Raw genomic sequence first — 12,142 nt, 5'->3', positions numbered from 1 at the left:
CAGTTAGTGGCGATCCAGAGTGGGGAAATTGCTGTCACACTCTGGTCCTGCCTGTGGGCTTCCCTGTGGGGCACCTGGCTGGCGGCTGTGAGAACAGCACTCTGGACTGGAGTGGGCCTTTGGCTCTGACCCAGCTGTAAGGATCTTCTTTTGTTTTCATGAGAGGTCTATCGGTGGCTGTATGTTTAGGAAGGGAAAGCATGGGAGCAGCTATTGCCTTCCAAGTGTTTTTGGAGGGAATCTGGTTGGCCACCATAGGAAGCAGAATGCTGGACAAGATGGAGCCTTGGTATGATCCAGCAGGGCTCTGCTTAGGGTGAAGGTCTCAGTTCGTTGGCAAGTCTGCTTAAATCCCAGCAATCTTGGGATTGCCTCAATCTCTCCCAGATATGCCAGTACTTGCCCTCAACAAGTCACCCCACCATTCCACAGGAACAGCAGGCAAGACCCTTTTTGGCTGCCAGCAACACCAGGATTCATTCACATCAACAGCACATGGCTAAAGACACCTATCTCGCCCAGAAAAGGGAAGTGAGCATACAGTATATCACAGGGGCCTGTGCTAAATATGGAATAAAGAAAAACTCTGTTCCAGTTTGAAAAGACCAGGTCTCTAGCCCTCAAGAGTGCAAGGAGCGGAAGTGCTTCATGCTCTCTCTATCTAGCACCCATGTGGACTCCAAAATAGCACAGCTCTAAAAGGGTGTACCTTGGGCAGGTGAAAGGCTCCTCAACAACCAGAAGGGTCCAAACAGGGCTTGCAGGGAGGGGACCCTGAAGCCACTCTCTTCTGTACACACAACGGCCTGTCTCTTCCCAGTCCCCTAGATTCTGTCTTTCTCTCGGCCTGCACACCTTTCCTAGACCTTGCCAAAATCTTTGGGAAAATGTGAATGCTCCAATAATACAGCAAGAAGGGGTGGGGTGGGGACTCATCCCAGTGCATTTGTTTTCTTTATTTGCACATCCTGTTCAGTGTGTGGTGCAGAATTTTGATGGGGTATTGGGAGGAGCCAGAAGGCAGCACATGACAGTGAGACGGAGGGCTGGGGAGAGGCCTAACCTGACAGAATGCCTGCGGCAAAACTAATAACCCCACAACAGGACCCTGTAGATGCTCACAGCCTGACAAACCCTGCTTTCTGTGATTGGGAATGATGGATTCAGCTCATATGCTGCTGGGGTTAATCCACTTACAGTCCAAGCGCTCCTCCTCTGCTTGCAAGCCTCTCGGTTAAGCTTCACACACACCCATCAGCCCTTCTCCTCTTCTGCTGGTCCTGTTACCCCTGCACCTGTTCCCACCTCCTGGCTCCGGTCCCCAGAGGTCAGTCACTTACTCTCCAGCCGCTGAATCAGGGCTTTGTCCTTTAAGGCCACCTCAGTCTTTATCATCAGCGACTCTATCGGGATGTAGAGGACAGTGCGGCCCCTCATTTTGGAGCGAGTGTCTGGAGACGGACAAAGTGGAGTAGAGCATTATGTTAAAAACAGAAATGCCTCTTTCTGCGGAACAGTTGACTGCAGGGTTATTGGGGGAAGGAAGGGCCTTCCTGTAGCCATTACTAGGAAGTGCCTTGTCTTGCATCTACAGCAGGGCCCCGCTTCTTGGCATTCCGCTAATACGGCGCCAGCGGGGGGATCAGCTGGAGGGGGGCTGGAGCTCCCCGCACTCCAGCTGACCTTCCCCTCCTCGGGCGAGATCAGAGTCCCCCGCTCGAGCTGATCGTGCCCGAGGAGGGGAAGATCTGATCTTCTCCTCCTCTGGTGCAATCAGCAGGTTAGGTTCCAGACCTCCACGCTACCGCTGATCCGCTTTTCGGAGGTTTTCGCTTTCCGGCGGGGACCTGGAACCTAACCTGCCTTATGAGTGGGGCCCTACTGTACAGGGACAGAAGGGGAAAAGGAGGAAGGCACAGTTCTCCCAGAAGACATAGACCGAGAAAGACCTTTCATGGTTCCTCACCAGGGCCCTAATATCCATTCCTTCCATTTGACAACCCTGATACCCAGCAGCCCTATCCCTTGCTCCAAAGTCCCAGGTTGTGTGGGGAAGCAAAGACCTCATGGAAATAGAGTATGCAGATGGCATATTGAAGGAAATGTACTCAGCTTCCCTAATGCCTTCCAAAACTATCCAGGAAAGAGAAATATGGATGCATTCTGACATGCACTTGCTGAAGGGTGACGGGGGGGGGAACTAAGGATCCAAGAAACTCTGCGAGTACAAAGATACTAAGCGTATGGACAGCCATCTTACATGTTAAAAATACAAAAGATATATTCACGTTGTCCCTTGTTTGTCAGAGAGCTTCTCTACAACTACTGTGGCTGTGATGTCACAGGAACATTCCATCCACTCAAAGGAAAGGTGTCAGCAAGAGAATGCAGATAAAGAATGCAGCTTCTGTGGCAGAAGTGAAAGGTGGGGGGAAATGCTCACAGCCTAAGAACAGGATGGACAATGGACTATCAGCAGGAATTGCTTTGAAGGCTGGGAAATTGTGGACCAGGGAACAGGGATGATGTGCATTAAGGGACATGAGGTGCACTGAATTTCACAGATCAATCCAAACTACGCTGGCAAATCTTTAGAGGAATGTCTTAGAACTTAGTAAAATGGTAAACCCAGCCCTATATAAACAGCAAGTCCAAGAATGGAGGAGGGCAGAGAGACCTACCAGTGAGAGAGGTCATGAAGTGGTAAATTTCTGAGAAAAATTCATTCTTTATGCTTTCAGGCCAGGTTGTCTTGTGAAAGAGCCGGGGGAGGTAGACCGCGTTAAGCATGCGCATCAGGGAATCAATGTAGGGCTTCCGGACAGTGCCAAACTGCACCACCTCGTGGAAGTTCTCTTCCGTGATCTCCATGTTATCTTGACGGATGAAATAGGTGAGCTGTTTCTGCTCCTGCGGGGACAACGCTGGATTAGGGATGGCATAACCCTCAGCAGAATCTAATCCTAGTGATCCCCAGCTGCGGGAAACAGAGCTTCTAAACTGCCTGGCATCTAGCCTCACACCCTTCTAGTGTCCAGGACTGAACTCTTGGAGGTGATCAACCCCAAACTGTCAGCTGCAGCACCAGGACTGCCACATCAATCCACGTCAGGGATGCTCACCACAGAGACTTGCTCCAGGGATCAGACCAAATGCCAAATTGGAAACAGACAGAGGTTGAGTAGCCGGTTGTTGCAACCAAACATGAAACCTTTTGTTTTTCATGAAGAACTGGGATTCCCCACTGCTTTTAGGCAACATGGCCTTGGGGATTGGCAGGGGGCGATTTAATCTGCTACCACCATGAGATACACAACACTACAGAGACCAATCCTCAGAAGCAGGAAGGCAAAAAGGCGGCAGCAGCCCTTACACCCTCTGCATGCAAAGACCTGCAGCAACTAAAATGCATCCGATGCAATCAGGCCAAAAGGGAAGCTACTAATGAGGTGTTGAGGGCTGGAAAGGCCCCACCTACTAAGAGGATCTGGTAGAGTCGCGATCAGTGGCTACTGCTAATGAAGACTAGATGGAGCCTCCAGGTTCAAAGGCTGTATACCACTGAGTCCTAGCTGTTGAGGATAAGCAACAGGAGAAGAAGGCCAAGCTCTCTTCCCAGAACTACCCTAGGATGCTAGACTGATGGATCTTTTTCATTCTGATCCAGCAGGGCTCTTCCAATGTTTTTCTGCTGTGGAGGAAGGGGCTCACCCTGCCTCTCTGGTGCCCCTACTGAACCAACAGAGGAGCCATCAGGAGCTCTAGGAGATGATGCACAGCCAAACCAACCTGGTGTGGCATGAGCAGCTCCACTTTCAACCCGGCAAAGTCGTCAATGTAGAACACAAGCATCTGTTTGGTGCCGTCCTTCAGAAACTGATCCATCGTAGCCTCATGCTCTTCCCTCCACATCTCCTCCCTGAGGCCAGACAGGGCCAACCGGCTTCGGATGCAGGGTTTCTGGACCAAGAGGGAGAAATGCAAACTTCAAGCAAGCGAGAGAGACTAAGGATATAAGAGCAGCCCTGCCGCTGGAGCAGCCCAAAGGAGGCCCACTCTAATCAAGCACCCTGTTCTCGCAGTGGCCGCCCAGATGCCCCAATGGGAAGTCTGCAAGCAGGACCTGAGCCACAGACCGCTCTCCCCTCGGTGGGTTTCAGCAACTGCCATTCAAAAGCACGCTGCCTCCGACCGTGTAGGGAGAACAGATTGAGCATGTGCTTATGCCAGGGCCTGCAGTCTAGACAGACAATGTTGGATTGCACAATCTCCCACATGTTTAGACACAGGAATGGAATCCACACAGGCTGCCCAGAGTCTTCCCTGTTTTTTCGTGGCATCCATCAAAGCCTAAAGTATTAGTAGCTACAGTAGATTAGACAAATTCATGGAGAAGACGACACATATGCCTCCAAATAGGAACGGACAAATCTGTCCATTTCGGTTTCTCGTTTTCCGATCTTAAGTTTAGTTCCTCACATTTCCACATCAATTTGCATTTTTTTTAAAAAAATCCTCATCAACTTTTAATATTTTAGTGTGTGTTCCTCATAAAATACACATTTTTGTTTGCAGTTCCGCCTAACAGCCATTTTTGCAAGTGTCCGACAGATCCTTCCACCCCCACCTCTGAAGGCCAGTTGCTGGGAACCACAAGTGGGGAGAGCGCTGCTGTTGCACTCGTGTCCTGCTTGTGGGCTTCCTGGAAGAGGCAGCTGGCTGGCTGCTGTGGGAACCGGATGCTGGACAAGACAGGCCCCCTTTGATCGGTTTCCACAGGCAGGGCTCAAGGCAGAGATGCAGAGGGATGAATCCCAAGATGCTAGTCACTGTTCAGCCACTTGACCAACAGCTAAGGAATTACAGTGGGAACGTTATCCTCCTCCCCCCCCCTGCCACCCGGGCAGGCCAGGAAGCGGCAGGCATATCTAGCTCTCAGCAGTGAGGCAATCAAAGGAAGGTGACTGGTGAAGAGTGAGTGGCTTAGAATATCAGAATATCCCTGCTGGATCAAACCAAAGGGGGCTCATCCGCTCCAGCATCCCGCTCTCACAGTGGCCAGCCCCGAGTAGGAGATCAGTGTGACAGCACTCTTTCCATTTGAACTCCCCAGCAACTGGAACTCAGAGCTTCTGATACTGGAGGAAGGATACAGCTGCCTGGAGTAACAGCCAAGGACAGCCTGATCTCCCATGAGCTAGAACTTGGGTGGGGAACTGGATCTGACCAAAACAGGGCAGAGCTTTATTCCACCCACCCCCCTGCAAGCCAAGGGCCACCCACCTGTCAATCACCTGACATCACAATGCCATCAGGTGACCCTTTTTTTGCCCACACGGTCTGAAATCAAACTGCGTGTAGGCAAATGCACAGTTTGCAATGCTCCTTTCAAAGCGCTCTCCAAGACCTGACAATCAGCTGACAGCCAGATCTCAAGGAGCCCTTTGCAAAACCCTTTCAGTGCCCCACAGCTGTCCTCACAGTAGATGACCTTGGGTGTAGACCAGGTGGGCTTGGCTTGACTTGCCTGAAACACCCTTACAGACCAAATAGGGAGACCTGGCGTGCCTAATTAGGTACGCGGGGTGAAGGTTCCCCCCCACCCTAGCACCAAAAGAAGCTAGGAGCCCCTCCTTTATGGCCCCAAATGACCTGGCAGAGTACAGGATGGCCTCCCTTCACCTATCCCATCCTCAGCCTTTGTGGGACAAAGGGTGCAGAGGCAGCCAAGGGGTGAGCTGGTCCCCCTGTCCCTTGCCTCCCCCAATGGGCCCTGCAAGTGAGGCTACAAAGCAAGATGTCCGTTTTAAAGCCAGACAAGATGTAAAATCAGTCTTAATACCTTTGGTGTGCCTGATTCTTGTTCTTTAAATAGCCACCATTGTTGAGGAGTAGGATGACCAGGACCACACCATGCTGGGGGGGGGGGATATCTCTTTCCCCATCTGCTGCAGTCCCATGAACAGCAGCTTCGGAGACAATTTTCATCAGGACTGAGGCATGAGGAAAAAGGGTTTAAATAACCTCTCCCCTCCCCCCCTCACAGCATAGTCCTGATCATCCCATCCACCCCGACTGCCCTATGGCTGCTATTTCAATAACAAAAATCAGACAAGTGGGTTCCATGCAATCACTCATTTCATGTATCATCTAGTTTGGCCCTTAACTTTGCAAGATGTGGGGACAAGCCTCGCCCCACAGCCTGTCACTTCCCACAGCTCGCCCCCCTCCCCAGAGGCAAATAAATCACACAAGCCACCAGCCTGGCCTGCATAGCAAATAAAAAAGGGGAGTTCAAGGCTCCTGATCGTCTTCCATCTCCCTTGTTCAGTCAAACCCTCATGGGGGCCCTCAAAGAGAGGCGGAAGAGGACTAATTTGTTAAGATGATTGCAAGACAGTCACTCCGCAGAGCTTCTGTAGATTGTGGTGCTCTGCTGTTAAAGCAACACAGTTCCTGGCTGAGGAAAAGGTGAAGTAGGGACAGGGAGGGAAGGAGAATTAAGGGTAGGAACAGCACAGAATGAGCAGGAGAAGCAAACTGAGCACTGGGCAGTAGCCACGCTTTGGGCTTACAGAGAGTGTGCGTGCATTTTTTTCAAAACACATTAAGACTTTCCCCCCTCATTCCTAAGAGCTTCTCAAAGAAAACCTGGGAAATCAGGATCAAATGAGCATAACATCTGGCATGGAAGTACAGAGCCAGATGTTCTCGGCCCTAATATGACAAAATTGGGGAGGACTCTGCGCACAGGCAATCATCCACTTTCTGTCCTGGGTTTCTATTGGACGGAGCATTTGGGCCCAGGAGACATCTTCTCCCTTTGGTATAATAGCCAGCCTTCCAACTTACCAAATCCACCTCGTGCTCCACAGGGCTGGGAGGGATCACTAACTCTGCCTTGCTCTCTTCCTTCTCATACAGCAACACTGAAGCAACAGCTCCTAAGGGGTGAGCAAAAGGCAAAGGGGCAGAAATCAGCAGCACAGCAAGGCATGCGGCACCTTTCAGGCAGATTTAGTGGTGGGAGCATGAAAACCAGCACAGTTGCCAGGCAATGAGTTGGGGGCAAGTCCCAAAGAATAACAGAGTCGGAAGGATCCAGACGGCCATCTAGTGCCACCCCCACACACGCTCCAGTAAGCAAGGACCATCCACTGCAGCCCCATGCACATCATCCACCGAGCCAATCCAAAGAGGTGAGTAACCAGAGCACAGCTCTGTAGGATAACTCACACTTTCTAGGAAGGGAGCGACCAGTGCGAGCCAACAGAGAGGGTTTAGCGTGGGAGCTTAGTGGGGAACGTTAAGGGGAAGTTCAGGGAGATGGTAGATTCATCTAGAGATCTTAGCATCGTGGTCTGTGAGGGCAGCATATATCTCACAAGGATGAGCTAACAGCTTTTGACAATGGAGTCTTGGCACACACCTCTCTACACACAAGCTGACCAGAGAGGGTGAGAGGTTTTCAGATGAGGGGCAAGATGCATTGCTGAAAGGGCGCCAGAGGGAAGAGGCTCCCAACAAAGAGGAAGACAGGAAGCTGCCTTATGCAGAGCTAGCCCAATAGTCCATCTATGTCAGTGTGTTCTGCTCTGACCAGCAGCAGCTCTCCATGGTTTCAGATGGCCCTACCTGGAGAAGAATGCAAAGGACAAGAAGCAGGTTCGCGTAAGAGCATGACATGCAGGACCAGGAGAAGGCGGAGACATGCTGCGCCACTGGAACCACACAAACGATACTAGGCTGCTCCCACAGAGGGTGGCCCTGGTTCCTCTGGAGAAGAAACACCACCACACTCTCCACAGAACATTAAGAAAGACACTCAGAGAGACAGCATCAGGTGGTGGGTGGTGACGGGGCTGGGCAGAGACTGTTGTGCCCAGACCTGCTATGTCTCTTCTCAAGAGGGGTGCTGTCGTCCTGACATACAGATTCAGGATGTAACAGATAGGTTGCCAAGATGCATCGATCCCACTGACTACTTCCTGGTCCTGAAGATGATCCACGTGGGGGGAAATGACACAGCCAGAAGAAATCTTGAATGGCTCTCCAGAGGCTAATGTGAGGCTGTGGATGGGAAAGTGAAGGGCTTGCGGGCACAAGTGGGGTTTCCATCATGACCCTCTGTTGAAGGTCAAGGCACTGGTAGAGAAAGTGGAGTCCTGGAACTGAGGACCTGACTGCTCAGACAGTGTCACTGGGAAAGGGCTGGTTTCTTAGACCATGGACTTTGCTACCAACAGGATGGATTCCTGGCAGAGAGCAGGGGGCACCTCGCAAGCACTGGGAATGATATGCTCAGCAGGAGCTTTGCAAGCCTGATCAGGTCTTAAAATTAAATCCCATGAGGGAAATGGAAATGGACTGCCTTCAAGTCGATCCCGACTTATGGCGATCCTATGAATAAGGATTTCATAGTAAGTGGTATGCAGAGGGGGTTTCCCATTGCCTCCCTCTGAGGCTAGTCCTCCCCAGCTGGCTAGGGCCTGCTCAGCTTGCCACAGCTGCACAAGCCAGCCCCTTCCTTGTCCGCAACTGCCAGCAGGGGGGCAACTGGGCTCCTTGGGACTTTGCAGCTTGCCCACGGCTGCACAGGTGGCAGGGCACGTAACCCCTGAGCCACTCACTGGGGGTGATCTTTAGCAAGCCCTTGACATCCAGGATACACGAGCGGGGATTTGAACTCACAGATTCTGGACTCCCACCCAGGCTCTCCTCCCCAGTGGGAAGGAGGCAAAAATACTCAGCCAAGTATTAAGCACAAGACCATGTGGGACAACAGGAGGAAGCAGGACATCCTCAGGGCCTCCAATATCTATTTACTAAAGGAAAGAGCATGGGAAATAAAGAGAATGAACTTGAAAACCTACTATGGGAAGCAAGGTAGGGTATGATCTGACAGGGTGTCACTGAGACTGGGTGGGATTAGGCAACTGTAGGGAGTTGCTTGTTCAAAAGGAACAGACCCATCAGGGAGGAAGAGGGAATAGCAATACATATAAAGAATGTATGCAGCTGCGTGGACATCCATGGGTCAGAGAGTGGAAGTCTTGTTGAAAGCATCTGGATAAGAAGGGAAGAGAAATGTAAGTGATGCTGTTGTGGAAATCTGCTACAAACCACCCAGCTGGGTGGAAGGCACCGGTGATGCTTCCCTGGAACAGACCACGGAACTTTCACACAAGGTGGGCCTTAGCAGCAACAGGGGCTCTCAACTGACGCCTGCCAAAAGTCTACATCTGTGCTAAGAATGGAACATCCTATGAAATCTTCCCTCGCCTCGCTTTCCCAATGTCATTTCTCGAAAGGAACAAGGAGTTCTGCTATCCTGGAGTCAATTCTGACCAACAGAGAAGAAGTAGTTGATGAAATGAAAGTGGCAGGAGCCTTGGGGGAAAGCGACCATGTCATCTTTGAATTTGTGGTAGTGAGGGATGCGAAAGCCAAGCATAGTCAGGTGTGTACCCTGGACTTTGGGAAAGCTGATTTCAATGAACTCAGAGAAAAGGTGGTAAGACCCAAGGCTAGAAATTTCTGAAGGAGAAAAAGGGTCCAAGAGGGAAGGGAGTGAAATGCTGAAGACTCAATCACAATCTATTTCAGTGAGAAGGAAAAATGACAGAAATCTCTGTGTTGTTGCTGAGGTAGCTTTCTGAGTAACTGAGACTTTAAAAGGACCCATATTTAAAAGGAGGGAAGGAGGGAACCCAGGAAGCTGCCTTAGACTGAGTCAGACCATTGGTCCACCCAGCCCAGTGCTGTCTACACTGACTGGCAGCGGCTCTCCAGGATTTCAGGCAGGGAGTCTCAGCCCTACCTGGAGACACCATCAGGGATCGGCCCTGGGACCTTAACATAAGAAGAGCCTGCTGGATCAGGCCAGTGGCCCATCTAGTCCAGCATCCTGTTCTCACAGTAGCCAACCAGGTGCCTGGGGGAAGCCCGCAAGCAGGACCCGAGTGCAAGAACACTCTCCCCTCCTGAGGCTTCCGGCAACTGGTTTTCAGAAGCATGCTGCCTCTGACTAGGGTGGCACAGCACAGCCATCACGGCTAGTAGCCATTGATAGCCCTGTCCTCCATGAATTTGTCTAATCTTCTTTTAAAGCCGTCCAAGCTGGTGGCCATTACTGCATCATGTGGGAGCAAATTCCATAGTTTAACTATGCGCTGAGTAAAGAAGTACTTCCTTTTGTCTGTCCTGAATCTTCCAACATTCAGCTTCTTTGAATGTCCACGAGTTCTAGTATTATGAGAGAGGGAGAAGAACTTTTCTCTATCCACTTTCTCAATGCCATGCATAATTTTATACACTTCTATCATGTCTCCTCTGACCCGCCTTTTCTCTAAACTAAAAAGCCCCAAATGCTGCAACCTTTCCTCGTAAGGGAGTCGCTCCATCCCCTTGATCATTCTGGTTGCCCTCTTCTGAACCTTTTCCAACTCTAGAATATCCTTTTTGAGATGAGGCGACCAGAACTGTACACAGTATTCCAAATGCGGCCGCACCATAGATTTATACAACGGCATTATGATATCGGCTGTTTTATTTTCAATACCTTTCCTAATTATTGCTAGCATGGAATTTGCCTTTTTCACAGCTGCCGCAGACTGGGTCGACATTGCAAAGCAGATGTTCTGCCACTGAGCTACTCCTCTATCCGCCTCAATTTAAAAAGTTAACAAGAAATCCGTCCCCCTCCCCAAAAAATTACCCATACTTTTAACCAAGGAGGATTACAACAGAGTTGCCCACACCTGTAAGGATGGCATAAGGAAGGCTAACAAGCCTTTTAAGTTGAGAGCTATCCCAGTCTGTGTCTGTGTCAGAATTGCTTAATATGTTTTTAATAATGTTTTTAACCCTTTTAAAAAAGTTTTTTAAATGTTTTTAACGCTGTTTTGTCTTAATGTATTTTAAGATTTGTTTTTATGATGTTTTAAAGTGTTTTTAGTGCCTTGTTTGCTGCCCTGGGCTCCTGCTGGGAGGAAGGGCGGGATACAAATTAAATAAATAAATAATAATAAAAACTGAGCCAAGCTAGTGAAGGATATTAAACAAACACACAAACAAGGGCTTTGTTGGTGATGTTCAGAGCAAGAAGAACAAGGGAGGGGCACATCTGCTGCTTGGAGAAGATGGCAAAGTGTTGTTAATAGGTGGCAGAGAGAAAGGGGGACTCCTTACACTTTGCCTTGATCTTTGGGTTCAACATGGGAAAAATCAAATAAATTATATAAAAGGGGACTCAAAGCCCAGAATGGGTTAGGTGGTGGTTAGAGGTCAAATGAGTTCAAGTTTCTAAGGGCCAGATGGTGCTCCAGGTTGCTGAAAGAGTTTACGGATGTTATTTCAGAGCTGCTGGCTGTAAATTCTTTTGAGAATTTTTTTTTGGGGGGATGAGGTGCCAGAAGACTGGAGATGGGCAAATGTTGTCCCTGTCTTCAAAAGAAAGGGGGAAGGCAGTTCCAGGAAACTGCAAACCAGTCAGCACGACATAAATCCTGGGGAAAATTCTAGAACAGATTATTATGTAGTCCATCAGTAAGCAACTAGAAAAGGATGTATTGATTATTAGCAGCCTGCACAGTTGCATCGAGAAGTCATTCCAGACCAACCTTATTTCCTTGTTCAACAGAGTTACTACTCTGGTAGATCATGGGAACACCATAGACATAATATATCTTGATTTCACCAAAGCATACAACAGGGTATCCTATGACATCCTTCTAGACAAGTTGGATGGACAATACTCCTCTTACATTCAGCCGCAACCATGGTTGAACAACCATTCCCAATAAGTGCTTATTAATCCCTTTCACGTCAAACTGGAGGACGGCCTGGTGCTGGCCAACATGACTTGGTGAAGATTGTAGGGAGGATGCTTATCAAATTTGCAAATTATACAAAGCTGGGAAGGATAGCTAACACCACGGAAGGCAAAAAATCTTGGCAAGCTGGAATCTTGGGCCAATACCAAGAAGATAAAAGATGGGGAGGGGTCTGGAAACCAAGTCTTTTGAGGAACGGTTGAAAGAACTGGGTAAGTTTAGCCTGTAGAAGAGAAGATTCAGGGGAGCTTGAACCACTACCTTTTAGGGATGTTGTAGTGCAATCCACACAGCAGATCCTGCATTGA

The 12,142-nt window shown here is 49.6% G+C and overlaps 1 protein-coding gene across 5 annotated transcripts in view; it reads right to left on the bottom strand.

Moving 5' to 3' along the window:
• The window catches only part of DNAH2 (dynein axonemal heavy chain 2), a 131,281-nt gene that overhangs the window by 110,166 nt on the left and 8,973 nt on the right, over positions 1-12,142 (bottom strand). For all 5 annotated transcript variants that reach the window (XM_061588226.1, XM_061588228.1, XM_061588225.1 and 2 more), the window contains exons 3-6: positions 6,853-6,944; positions 3,790-3,960; positions 2,682-2,910; positions 1,341-1,451 (exon numbers count right to left, since the gene is read on the bottom strand). In XM_061588226.1, coding sequence (XP_061444210.1) covers positions 1,341-1,451; positions 2,682-2,910; positions 3,790-3,960; positions 6,853-6,944 — 603 coding nt within the window. The remainder of the gene's footprint in view (positions 1-1,340; positions 1,452-2,681; positions 2,911-3,789; positions 3,961-6,852; positions 6,945-12,142) is intronic.

This window comes from Rhineura floridana, chromosome 11 (genome assembly GCF_030035675.1).
Source record: "Rhineura floridana isolate rRhiFlo1 chromosome 11, rRhiFlo1.hap2, whole genome shotgun sequence".
In the NCBI taxonomy this organism is placed as follows: domain Eukaryota; kingdom Metazoa; phylum Chordata; class Lepidosauria; order Squamata; family Rhineuridae; genus Rhineura; species Rhineura floridana.
Note: the sequence above shows the minus strand (reverse complement) of the source record. Positions and strands in the feature narration are given on the sequence as shown.